This window comes from Chrysemys picta, chromosome 20 (assembly GCF_011386835.1).
Source record: "Chrysemys picta bellii isolate R12L10 chromosome 20, ASM1138683v2, whole genome shotgun sequence".
Classification (NCBI taxonomy): Eukaryota; Metazoa; Chordata; order Testudines; family Emydidae; genus Chrysemys; species Chrysemys picta.
Window position 1 is genome coordinate 7689853 of NC_088810.1, and position 13420 is coordinate 7703272.

General features: G+C 57.5%; 1 protein-coding gene across 1 annotated transcript; it reads left to right on the top strand.

Moving 5' to 3' along the window:
* Nucleotides 1–1459: 1459 nt before the first annotated feature.
* LOC101946288 (proline-rich transmembrane protein 1-like) lies at nucleotides 1460–6501 on the top strand. The gene is made up of 2 exons (XM_008176616.4): nucleotides 1460–2267; nucleotides 4053–6501. Exons 1-2 carry the CDS (start codon nucleotides 1920–1922, stop codon nucleotides 4212–4214), a joined length of 510 nt encoding a protein of 169 aa, XP_008174838.2. The 5' UTR covers nucleotides 1460–1919; the 3' UTR covers nucleotides 4215–6501.
* Nucleotides 6502–13420: the final 6919 nt, after the last annotated feature.

A 13420-nucleotide genomic window follows, 5' to 3' on the forward strand; every position in this document is an offset into this window, starting at 1 on the left:
TTATCTTCCAGACTAATACATAGCCTTACTTTAAGCGGCATCTTTGCATATACACACAGACTAATGTATTATCCTAATCCATATATCTCATGCCATACAGTGTATTTCCCTAATAAAACAAGTTATTTTTTATATATTTGAATGATACAAAAGTAGGGTGAAAATCAGAAACACAGGGTGATTGCATCACAGTGATAATATCAATGAGATAAATGGTCTTTAATCCTACAACTGCACAGGAAGGGTGTCTAGTGATTGGGAGGGCAGGGAGTCAGGACTCCTGGGTTCTCTCCCCTGTTATGGGAGGGGAGTGGGGTCAAATGGTTAGAGTCAGGGTAGCTGGGAGCCAGGACGCCTGGGTTCTATCCCTAGCTCTGGGAGGGGACTGGGGGCTAGTGGTTAGAGATGGAAAGTGCAGAGTCCTGCACTTAGGACGGAAGAATCCCATGCACTGTTACAGACTAGAGACCGAGTGGCTAAGCAGCAGTTCTGCAAAAAAGGACCTGGGGTTACAGTGGAGGAGAAGCTGGATATGAGTCAGCAGTGTGCCCTTGTTGCCAAGAAGGCTAACGGCATATTGGGCTGTATAATTAGGAGCATTGCCAGCAGATCGAGGGACGTGATCATTCCCTCTATTCGACACTGGTGAGGCCTCACCTGGAGTACTGTGTCCAGTTTTGGGCCCCACACTACAAGAAGGATGTGGAAAAATTGGAAAGAGTCCAACGGAGGGCAACAAAAATGATTAGGGGGCTGGAGCACATGATTTATGAGGAGAGGCTGAGGGAACTGGGATTTGTTTAGTCTGCAGAAGAGGAGAATGAGGGGGGATTTGATAGCTGCTTTCCACTACCTGAAAGGGGGTTCCAAAGAGGATGGATCTAGACTGTTCTCAGTGGTAGCAGATGACAGAACAAGGAGCAATGGTCTCAAGTTGCAGTGGGGGAGGTTTAGGTTGGATATTAGGAAACACTATTTCACCAGGAGGGTGGTGAAGCACCGAAATGGGTTCCCTAGGTAGGTGGTGAAATCTCCTTCCTTAGAGGTTTTTAAGGTCAGGCTTGACAAAGCCCTGGCTGGGATGATTTAGTTGGGATTGGATTCTGCTTTGAGCAGGGGGTTGGACTAGATACCTCCTGAGGTCTGTTCCAACCCTGATATTCTATGATTCTATGACTCTATGAAAACCCAGCCCTGGAGCAAACGCTCCCTTCCTGGCAGCCCAGATGGGAGTGTCATGCTGACTTTTAACGGGCCACTAGGCAGGGACATGAGGGGTAGGTGGGGCAGGAAACGGGCGATTTATTGCGGGATTCTTTCTCAGGGCTCACATTTGCTCTCTTGGGTGTGGCTGCACCTGGCTAGGCTGGTTCTTGTCCTATTCCTCTTTGCAGGCTGGGGGCGGGCCTGGGGGCCGTCTCTGTGTGGTGGATAAAGGGCACTGGATCTGCGAAGAAGAAGAGACCGGGAAAGGCAGAGCGGAGGAGCGGAGGATCCTGGAGCATCTGTTTCTCAGGGGAGGAAGACGGCAAAAGGCGGAAAGGAGGGAGAGATCCGGGGGTCTCTGATACTCTGCGAGGGAAGAGGGAAGGTGAAAGGCAGAAGGAAAAGAGTGACCGTTGTGGGTTTGCTCAGCCGAGCAGAGGAAGGACGTGACGGGCAGAGGGGAGAAGAGCAAACATCCTGAATTTACCCAGCGGACCCCAGGGCCTGAGGCAGCAGGGGGGGAAAGGAGAGCGGGAAAGGCGGCTCAGAGGGGAGAACGCCCCAAGTCGTCTCAGGAAATACAGCAAGCAGGTGCCGGAGGAGCGGGAGAACGGCCCGGAGGAGGAGAGGGGAGGCCTGGAAATTAGAGGGCTCGGAGACACGCCCCGAGGGAGCGGCAGACCGGGAAAGGCGCCCAGGAGGAGTGCGGCACCATGAGCTACCCAGGCTATGATAAAGGCCCCCAGCCCTCCGACACTGCTCAGCCCCCCCCATACTCCAACATGCCACCTTATGGGGCCCCTCCCCCGCTACTGCCCTCCGGCGGGCAATTCCCCACCGCAAGTTACGGGGCAGCCCCCGGAATGCCCCCCAACCCACAGGGCTATTACCCCCCGTACAACGAGGACCCCAACCGGGGCCAGATGGGCTATGCCCCACAGCAGGTCATCCTGGTCTCCCCGCCTCCTGCCAATGAGGCTGACTACCTGGGCTACTCCATCTTCACCCTTCTCTGCTGCTGCCTGCCCCTGGGCATCGTGGCGCTGGTGTATTCCATCCAGGTGAGTCCCTAGGGGTGCTCTCCCCTGGCCCCACTGACCCAGCATGGCCGCTAGGGGGCGCTGTGCTGCAGGGAGCAGGGTGGGGACTCTCCCCTGGCAGTCAGGGCTGGTCCTGGTGCCCCAGCCTGGCACTAGGGGGCGCTGTGCTGCAGGAGGCGGGATGGGGACTCTCTCCTGGCAGTCAGGGTTAGTCCCGGTGCCCCAGGGCAACGCTAGGGGGCGCTGTGCTGCAGGGAACCGGGTGGGGGGTGCTCTTCCCAGGCAGTCAGTGCTGATCGCATTGCACCACTTGGGGGCGCTGTGCTGCAGGGCATAGTGGGCTCTGTCTTGTGGTAATGAGTTCCACAGTCCACACCCATCCCACACCTTGCTCTTCTGGGGTCCTGTCACTGGAACAAGCGACACCATTCCTCGGGGATTGCTAGGAGGACAACGAAGCTCCCTACTGAGTGGGGAGCCAGTGTAAGGTTGGGAGGGTCTGGAGGTGGGGGCCCAGATGGCTGGTGATGTGGGCTGCTCCGCTCTGTGCCACCCGGGCCATTCCTTGTCCCTTTGGTTTCAGCGTGGTAATAGCCTGGATCGGCGCGGCCAGATACGTGTGCGGCCTGGAGCCAGGGTCTAAGGGGAGAGCAGGTGCTGGCATCTGATTCCCTAGGCTTGATTCTAGGCAGCCACAGAAAGGATCCGTTGGGACTCCGGAGCTGGGGACTGTTTAGAGCAGGGGCGGGCAAACGTTTTGGCCTGAGGGCCGCATCGGGTTTCGTAAATTGTATGGAGGGCCAGTTAGGGGAGAGGGTCGAGGCCCAGCCCCCACCTCCTATCTGCCCCCGTCCCCAGGACTCCTGCCCCATCCAACCCCCGTTCCCTGACGGCCCCTCTGGGACCCCTGCCCCATCCACACACCCCCGCTCCCTGTCCCCTGACTGCCCCCGGAACCCTTGCCCCTGACTGCCCCCCGCTGCCCTATCCAACCCCTGCTCCTTCCTGACTGCCCCCCAGGACCCCTGTCCCCATTCAACCCCCTGTTTCCCCCCTGACCCCTATCCACGCCCCCACACCCCCTGACCACCACCCTGGACTCCCCTGCCCTCTATCCAACCCCCCTGCTCCCTGCCCCCTTACCGCACTGCCTGGAGCACCGGTGGCTGGCAACGCTCCAGCCGCACCACCCGCCTGAAGCCAGGCCACGCCACCACCACCACCACGCAGCTCAGAGACCGGGTCAGCATTGCGCCGGGCTCTGCAGGTGCATTGCCCCAGGAGCTCACAGCCCCGCCGTCCAGAGCATTGCGCCGGCAGTGGAGCGAGGGAGCTGAGGCCGGAGGGGGAGGGGGAACAGTGGGCGGAGGAGCCGGGGGCTAGCCTCCCGGGCCAGGAGCTGGGGGGCCGGGCAGGACGGTCCCGCGGGCCGAATGTGGCCCTCAGGCCGTAGTTTGCCCACCCCTGGTTTAGAGGCATTGGGGAACAGCCACACGGAGATAATAAGAGGGGGTGTGGTAGAGGTGCTATTCATGGCTGTTACTCAGCAGCCCCACCCCAGAGGTGGCTGCATCTCAGCGCCGGATGAACCATCCCCATGCAGCGTCACTGTGCAGCTGTTTCCCAGCTGCTCTCTCTTGGAGACAGCTGCATCTCAGCCCCCAGTGAGCCATCCCTGTACAGTGTTATGTGTGGCTGTGCCCGGATGCCCCACCCTAGAGGTGGCTGCATCTCAGCGCCAGGTGAACAGTACCCATGCAGCGTTGCTGTGTGGTTAATTGTTCCCGTCTCTCTGTCTCTCCACAGACTCGGGATGCCAACCGCTCTGGCAACACTGCCCAGGCGCAGCGGAGTTCCCGGATGGCCCGGATTTTCAACAACACGGCCCTGGGGGTGGGGATTGTGGTGCTGATCGTGTGGGTCGCCATCGTGATTACCATCAGCCTCTCAGCCTATAGACATCACTGATCCTTCCTCCCTGCCCCCACCCCCCAACCCCCAGCTCTGAGCGGTTTTCAACACCTCCCTGCATCCACACACACAGACCCGCATGCACCACAACACAACCATCTCCTCAGCCCACCCACACACTCACTAGACAGCCAGTCTGCGCCCCCCACGCCCTCCCAATACAACATCTCCGCCCCCCTTGCCAGCCCCCCAGCCCACATCATGGGACCCAGCCAGTCTGCGCCCCCCACGCCCTCCCAATACAACATCCCCGCCTCCTCTGCCAGCCATCAGGACTCACACACCCCAGGCCCCCCAAATAGGCCAAGTACCACCCCCCTCCCCACCAGGGCGCATGGTCCGATGAGGGCGCAAAGGACTCTGGGAGACACTGGACTGGACGGGACTTCAGACGGGGTCTGAGATGATTCAGACACTGCAAGGGGGGCTGAGAGGACTGTGGTCCCAAATGTCCTGCTGCCCTCCCCCCAAATTTGGCCTTACCCTCTGGCTCCCCCACCACCACCATCACCACCCATCTGGGGTCCATTTCGGGCCACACCATTGGCTTCTGGGAAAAACGGGACTGGCCAGCCCATTGGCTAAGATTCCCTCGTGTCCCCCTTTGTTGTGTTAGAGGGTAAGAGCTCTACTACTCCTGCTGGCTGGTGGAGAGACTCCTTTATTGCCACCTAGAGGATACAAGCTCTACTACTGCTGCTGGCTAGTGGATTGACTCCTTTAGTGCCACCTAGAGGATAGCAGCTGTACTACCGCTGCTGGCTAGTGGAGCAATTCCTTTAGTGCCATCTGGAAGATAACAGTCTACTACCGCTGCTGGTGAATGGCTGAAGGAGCTGTGAGCAGGACCCATCCTGGCCTGACCAGCAAGAGCACTCCCTGCTGGGTAATCCCGGAAGTTTGGTCCCTGATCAGCATCCTAGTCACCCTGCGTTCTAACATCCTGTCTAAGGAGATGGCAGTGAAATCCAGAAAGAGAACGCGCAGCTGTCCTCACGCCTCCCATGAGTCCCCAGAACGCACCCCCATCTGCCTCGAGAAACCAGCTGCTGGCGCCCGGCTGGGAAAGCCGCACCCTGCTTTGAGGATTGGTCCTGCTTTGAGCAGGGGGTTGGACTAGATGACGTCCTGAGGCCCCTTCCAACCCTGACATTGGATGATTCTATGATTCCACCGATGAGCAGCAAAAAGCCTCTTGTACGTGTGCGCTGTTTGCCCCGGTGATGGCATGCTGCCAATGCCGCCCGCGCCCCCGGAACGACGGTCCCGGGTTACTCCAAAACGACGGCCTCTGAGGGCCTCAAAGCGCATGCGGTCGCACCGGTGTTTCACCCACCAGCCTTCGCCTGTCCGTCCAGAGATTGCCCTCGATCAGCTGACAGCACTGAGGCCGGACACACTCATGACTTTAATGCTCAGCGGAAGCTAGACACATTCAGGCTGGAAATGAGGAGTCCATGTCCAACAAGGAGGGCAACAACTCCGCAACGGCCGTGGCGGATTCCCCCACTGGCAAGCTGGGGTGGGTTTCTAAAAAATCTGCTCTCGTGCAAACGGGCATCGCTTCAGGGAAGCGTTCAGGCTTTGTCTTGATCCCCGGGCCCCTTTCTGAGCCTGCAATCGACGAAGCTACTGCTGGACAGCGCTGCCGAGAGCTAGGTAGGATTCTTACGCGACTCTTTGGTTAAAGGGGCATCGGACGCTCCAGAGGAATTCGGATGGGTTCAGCGTTATCCCCCGTATATTACCTTTGGGTACAGAGTCATGCCTGGAACGGCTTGGCTATGGAGTATTGAATTGAATTGCTGTTCTTGGCTAGATCAGTCGCTTGTCTCCCGTCCTCAATCCCACTTGAGAATCGTTTGCTTGACTTTAGAAACGAGATCCAATACTTCCATGGACAGCCCAGCTCCTTTGGGGATAAATGAAGGTCTCTATTTCAGGCTCCATGTCGATACCGAATTCCCCCAGCAGAAGGAGTAGAGAGGGAGGAGAAATGTTTGCTGTGTAGTGAGATTGGGACGAGATCTTCAGTTGCGTGGGCTGAGCTCTCCGAAATTGTAGCATCGCCCGTTGAGTTCAGTTTCTGCTGCTCATCTAACCATCTTTCTTTTGCTTTCTGCAAACTCTCGCCTGCTTTCAAAGTTATTTTTGGCTGATAAAACATCGATATGTGCTCATGCTCCAACATGCTCCAGCATGCTCCGGTGCTGTAAGGATCACAGATCCCAAGAACAGCGAGAAACCAATTAGAAGGAACTGGTTCATTAAATTATTTAACAAATGTGTGTTTGATAACTTACCTTGCTCACACTGCACTCTAACCCACTAGACCCCACTCCCCTCCCAGAGCCACAAAAAGAACTGGAAGTCTCGGTTCCCAGCTCCCCTGTTCTAACCACTAGGCCCCACTGCCCACCCAGAGCAGGGGAGAGAACCCAGGAGTCCTGACTCCCAGTCCCCTCCCTGCTCTAACGACTAGACCCTCCCAGAGTCAAGCACAGGGACAGAACCCAGGTGTCCTGACTCCCAGCCTCCCTGCTCTAACCACTAGACTCCCCTCCCCTCCCAGCTCATATATGGCAAGGTCTTCTGCTGGGCAATTCAGTGAGCAGCCCTGGTGAATTGTGTTGGCTGTGACACACCGTGACGGGTTCCCTGGGGTGCAACCCGGAACTGGGGTACCACAGAGCCCTCTGGTTTACCAGTCTGGGCTCCCTCTCACACTGGGATACTGTGACAAGCTGCAAACCCCTCCAGGTCCTGCACTTACACAGCCATCCCCAGGCCGGGACACACCCAGCTGAGTGACATGAACACTTCTCCTAGCCAGTCATGAACCAACAATAGAGCCAATCCCCCCCGCTCCCCAGGCTAGGACCCAGGGCTGTACTGTCCTGCTCTGGTCAGAAGCCTGCCAGTGTACGTATATTACCCAGTCCTCCACTTCTACAAAGGAAAGTGGACGTGCACCAGCTCTTCTTCGGGAGCAGATTCCCCAGGCTATACACTGTTTTAGGTAAAACGTAAAACAGATCTATTAACTACAGACCGATTGTAAGTGATTATAAGCCAGGGCCGGCTCCAGGCACCAGCGTAGCAAGCTGGTGCTTGGGGCGGCACATGGAAGGGGCGGCACGTCCGGCTCTTCGGTGGCCATTCGGCGGCGGGTCCCTCGGTCCCTCTCAGCGGGAAGGACCTGCCGCCGAATTGCCGCTGAAGAACGAAGCGGCGGCAGTAGAGTCGCGGCGGAAGTGCGGCAGATCGCGATCGCGGCTTTTTTTTTTGGCTGCTTGGGGCGGCAAAACCCCTGGAGCCGGCCCTGTTATAAGCAGCGAGCGTAGAGACCCCAGTTGGTCACCTACAAAATAAAAGTAAAAGCACAATCTGAGTCCTATAAACTAGACAGGATTTGAGTCAAGCCGTGTTTCACCCTGACGGTATTGTTGTTGTTCCTTTATACACGGCCTGGGACTCTCCTTTCCTGCCTGGGGCCACCTGGCCCGGTCGTCTTTGTCCTCCAGACGTGTTTCCAGCTGTTGAGTTGTGGGGGGAGAGAGGCAGGGCCGGCTCCAGCATTTCTGCCGCCCCAAGCCACAAAAAAAAAGCCGTGATCGGCGGCGGCAGTTCGGCGGCAGGTCCTTCGCTCCTAGAGAGAGTGAGGGACCTGCCGCCCCCGAATTGCCGCAGGTGCCGCCCCTCTCCCTCCGCCGACCCAAGCACCTCCTTGTTAAGCTGGTGCCTGGAGCCGGCACAGGAGAGAGGCCAAGTGATGATGTCACTTCCCCTCCCTTATAGGTTCCTGCAGCTTGCTGGAAAGATCTTTTGCTATGACGTGAGTCAAACAGTCTCCATTGTAATAATAATAATTAATGGAGATATCCCATCTCCTAGAACTGGAAGGGACCTTGAAAGGTCATTGAGTCCAGCCCCCTGCCTTCACTAGCAGGACCAAGTCCTGATTTTGCCCCAGATCCCCAAGTGGCCCCCTCAAGGATTGAGCTCACAACCCTGGGTTTAGCAGGCCAATGCTCAAACCACTGAGCTATCCCTCCCCCTTGTCTACTGCTCTCTGGGAAAGCCTTCGTTGTATACAGCTCCTGGGATAGTCCTTAGGAGTGTGGATTCTCCTCTGGCTCCTCCATTGTTGCACCCGAAAGGCTGGTCGTGGGGGGTTCCCAACCCCCCAACGTATTTCAGTAACACACGACGTCACAGCTCCCCATGCACTGACAGCACAGCCAATCCAACGGGGTCTTAATGTTCACCAGATCCAGCCTTTTAACCTGGTACCTCGCGAGGCAGACTTTGCACAAACAATATCATAATTATATCACCGTGGTAAATATGGGGTGCCAGGGTGGTGCTTGGGGGTGCAGAGTGTCACACACACCGCTGGGGCAGGAAAAGCAGCAGGTTGCATGTCCCCAGGAGATGGGCTGACACAGCCGGGGAACAAGCCAGAGGCACAGCCATTGTGTGGCCAGGGGCCTGCTCTGGAAGGGGGCGGGATACCGGGCTAGATGGGCCCCTAGGTCAGATCCGGGGCTGTAGGGACGGGGTGGGGACTGGGCCTGTGGTTCTATATCACCGACAGGGGCGCAGGGGGGATGCCCGGCCCGTGGGCCGACCATTGCCTGAGCTTCCCCTGCTGGCAGCTCCGAGCTATCTAGAGCGCAGCCAGCAGGAAGTGCTGGGCCAGGTGAGGAATTCCAACCCCTCGGGTGAAATTGTTCTCATTTCTCGGTGCACTCAGGTCACAGGCAACGGGGAGGGAGCCACAGCGTCACGTGGGACGTGGCTCTTGGGTTTATCTAATCACATCAGTTTAAACAAACGTGTGCTACCAAACTGGGGCTAGAACCCAGGAGTCCTGGCTCCAAGCACCTCCCTCCCACTCTAACCACTAGACCCCACTCCTCTCCCAGAGCTAGGATAGACCCCAGGACTCGTGTGTCAGTGCGTATGTGTGTCATTGTGTACGTGTGTGTGCGTGTCAGTGCGGATGTGTGTGTGTGTCCGTGTGTCAGTTTCTGTGTCAGTGTGTGTACATGTGTGCATCTGTGTGTGCCAGTGCATGTGTGTGTCTCCGTGTGTGTGTGATCTGTGTGCGTGTCAGAGCATGTGTGTTTCAGTGTGTGTATATGCATCAGTGTGTGTGTGTCAGTGCATGTGCATGTCAGTGTGTGTGCATGTGTGTGTGTCAGTTCATGTGGATCAGTGCATGTGCATGTCAGTGTGTGTGCATGTGTGTGTGTCAGTTCATGTGGGTCAGTGCATGTGCATGTCAGCGTGTGTGTGCATCAGTGCATGTCCTAGTGTCATTGTGTGTGCGTGTGTCACTGTGCGTGTGTGTGTCAGTGCGTGTGCATGTGTCAGTGTGCGTGTGTCAGTGTGTGTGCATGTGTCACTGTGCATGTGTCACTGTGTGTGTGCATGTCAGTGTGTGTGTCAGTGCGTGTGCATGTGTGTCAGTGTGTGTGTCAGTGTGCGTGCATGTGTCAGTGTGCGTGTGCATGTCAGTGTGTGTGTGTCAGTTCATGTGGGTCAGTGCATGTGCATGTCAGCGTGTGTGTGCATCAGTGCATGTCCTAGTGTCATTGTGTGTGCGTGTGTCACTGTGCGTGTGTGTGTCAGTGCATGTGCATGTGTCAGTGTGCGTGTGTCAGTGTGTGTGCATGTGTCACTGTGCATGTGTCACTGTGTGTGTGCATGTCAGTGTGTGTGTCAGTGCGTGTGCATGTGTGTGTCAGTGTGTGTGTCAGTGTGCGTGCATGTGTCAGTGTGCGTGTGCATGTCAGTGTGTGTGTGTCAGTTCATGTGGGTCAGTGCATGTGCATGTCAGCGTGTGTGTGCATCAGTGCATGTCCTAGTGTCAGTGCGTGTGCGTGTGTCACTGTGCATGTGTGTGTCAGTGTGTGTGCATGTGTCAGTGTGCGTGTGCATGTCAGTGCGTGTGCGTGCCAGTCTGTGAGGAGCTTGCAGCCTATCCCTCCCTCCCCCCTGCCCGCAATCTCCCTGCCTCCCCGATAACCCAGCCGTGATAAGGGTTGGGGGGGGGGGTATCGCTGCGCCCGGGACAGTCACACGCAGCTGACACAAAGCGGCTGTATCAGGCCAAGGGCCCTGCAAGGTCAGACCAAAGGAACCTGCCGAGGCAGTGCCAGCCTGGGCCACTGGGAGGGAACCACTGGAGAATAAGGATCCCCGGCTCTGGGAGGGGAGTGGGGGCTAGTGGTTAGAGCAGGGGGGGCTGGGAGCCAGGACTCCTGGGTTGTATCCCTGGCTCTGGGAGGGGAGTGGGGTCCAGTGGTTAGAGCGGGGGGGCTGGGAGCCAGGACTCCTGGGTTGTATCCCTGGCTCTGGGAGGGGAGTGGGGTCCAGTGGTTAGAGCGGGGGGGCTGGGAGCCAGGACTCCTGGGTTCTATCCCGACTTAGGGGGTTAGTGGGGTGTACAGGTTAGAGCAGGGGGGCTGGGAGCCAGGACTCCTGGGTTCTATCCCAGCTCAGGGGAGTGGGGGCTAGTGGTTAGAGCAGGGGGGCAGGGAGCCAGGACTCCTAGGTTGTATCCCAGCTGCCCTTGGGACACTCATTCTCCTTGTCATGCCTCAGTTTTCCCATTTGGACAACACCGGTTGTTTTACCAGAGCGAGTCAGGCCCTGCCGTGGAAGGGCTGACACTTAGCATCGCGCCATCCCTGAAGCTGGCCAGACCCAGCACCAGCAAAATGCCCCCTCTGCCCAACTCAGCAGCAGCGCGACGCCTGCTCTGGAGGGCCGTGTCCCCTGGGGCTCCGGCCGGCCCCACGAGCTGCCCAGCTGCAGACAACAACGTGAAGGAAGCGGAAGGGAAACACCCACCTTGTTTGTGCTGCCCAAGGGAGAGAGAAACCTGTGGGTATATATAACACAGTCTGGTCCCGGCACCCACTGTGCCAGGCGCTGCCCAGACACAGCCAGAGACAGGCCCTGCCCAGGTCACACTGTAACTAGACACGGGCAGGATTCTTCTTCCCACTTTGTAGGTGGGGAAACTGAGACACAGAGCTCTGCAGTGACTTACCCAAGGTCACCCAGCGAGTCTATGGCAGCCCTGGGCATTGAACCGAGGTCTCCTGAATACCCATACCTTAACCACTAGGCTAGTTCGCCTCCGGAGGCACATTCTGCAGAGGTGATGGATCTCGGGGTGCTGCTGCACCCCCTGGCTTGAAGTGGTTTTCATCATATCAGTTTGGTTCAATGGCTCTCAGCCCCCCTCCCCCCTCATACACATTGCTCCAGCACCCCTGATATTCTCTGCTGCAGAATCAAATGCTTGTCCCTACGGTCAGCAAGCCAGGGAAAACTGACAAGTCGCGGGCCAGTCGCTTCGCTGAACACTGAGCCGGGTCCTCCACTGTGTAAACCAGGAGTAACGCAGTGCTGTCCATGACCCCAGTGACCCCAGCTGGCCCATTGACTCCAGTGGCACCACAGCCCATTCATCCCAGCTGGGATCTGGTCCATTGACTCCAACCTAGCGACGGCCGATTGATCCCAGCTGGGATTTGGTCCATTAACTCCAACCTAGCGACAGCCAATTGATCCCAGCTGGGATCTGGTCCATTGACTCCAACCTAGCGACGGCTGATTGATCCCAGCTGGGATCTGGTCCATTGACTCCAACCTAGCGACGGCCGATTGATCCCAGCTGGGATCTGGTCCATTGACTCCAACCTAGCGACGGCCGATTGATCCCAGCTGGGATCTGGTCCATTGACTCCAACCTAGCGACGGCTGATTGATCCCAGCTGGGATCTGGTCCATTGACTCCAACCTAGCGACGGCTGATTGACCCCAGCTGGGATCTGGGCCCCTGATCTCTTGTCACCTGTTCATGACCTGAACTTGACTATGATTTTCAAAATCTCTTTACTCTTATTTATCCCCAGAACTAGCTTCTTCCCCCATGTTCTGTGTTCCACATACAGTGTAGAAAGATTTCTGGCTCCCAGCCCCCCTAACCATTCAACCCCACTCCCCCCCCCAGAGCTGGGGACAGAACCCAGGAGTCCTGGCTCCCAGCCCCCCCTGCTCTAACCACTAGACCCCACTCCCCTCCCACAGCTGGGGAGAGAACCCAGGAGTCCTGGCTCCCAGCCCCCCCTGCTCTAACCACTAGACCCCACTCCCCTCCCACAGCTGGGGAGAGAACCCAGGAGTCCTGGCTGCTGGAGGGCTGTGTCCCTTTCTCCCAAGCCGGGGGTGTCACCTTGCTGGTCCTCACCAGCGCCAGGCGCGTTGGTTCCCTGCGGGGTCATCCCAAGGTGATCGCAGTGTTTTGTTCTCCACCCGCCGAGGTTATCGGCTCCTGGGCTGTGACTTCAAGGCTCACGCAAAAGAGGGGCCCAGCCATGGCACCGCAGCGTCCGCAGTGGGCGGGGAAGGTCCCTGGGGACCGTATAAAAGGCTCCCTGACGGGCACGGGTGCTTGCCCGGGCCGGACTGCCAGTGCTAACGGTGCTGCCGCCCCTCTGCCAGTGCGGCCCCCATCCCCAGTGTGTCCCACCTGCCTGGGCGCCCAGAGAGCCAGGATGGGGAAAGCGGTAAGGGCAGGGCTGTGATTCTCTGCCGTGGGAAGGGGCCAGATGCCAGGGCACTGGGTCTCCTTGTGGGTAGCTCGACAAATAGAGTGTGTGTAAGGGGCCAGATAGATAGATAGATAGATTAGATAGATAGGGTATATGGGGATGGATGGATAGATAGAGGGGGAGTATATGGGGATGGATGGGTAGATAGAGGGAGTATAGGAGGGTGGGTGGATGAATAGTTAGATGACTCTGTATGGGGATGGATGGATAGAGGGGGTACGTGGGGATGGATGGATAGAGGTGTGTGTATGGGGATGGATGGATAGAAGGTGTGTATGGGGATGGATGGATGGATGGATGGATAGAGGGGTACGTGGGGATGGGTGGATAGAGGGTGTGTATGGGGATGGATGGATAGAGGGGGTACGTGGGGATGGATGGATAGAGGTGTGTGTATGGGGATGGATGGATAGAGGGGGTACGTGGGGATGGGTGGATAGAAGGTGTGTATGGGGATGGATGGATAGAGGGGTACGTGGGAATGGATGGATAGAGGGTGTGTATGGGGATGGATGGATAGAGGGGTACGTGGGAATGGATGGATAGAGGGTGTGTATGGGGATGGATGGA

Bases quoted from the DNA above. Each gene is read 5' to 3' on its own strand.
- LOC101946288 (XM_008176616.4), top strand. From the start codon at position 1,920: ATGAGCTACCCAGGCTATGATAAAGGCCCCCAGCCCTCCGACACTGCT. The intron at 2,268-4,052 runs GTGAGTCCCTAG...GTCTCTCCACAG, and splicing joins CGCTGGTGTATTCCATCCAG to ACTCGGGATGCCAACCGCTC.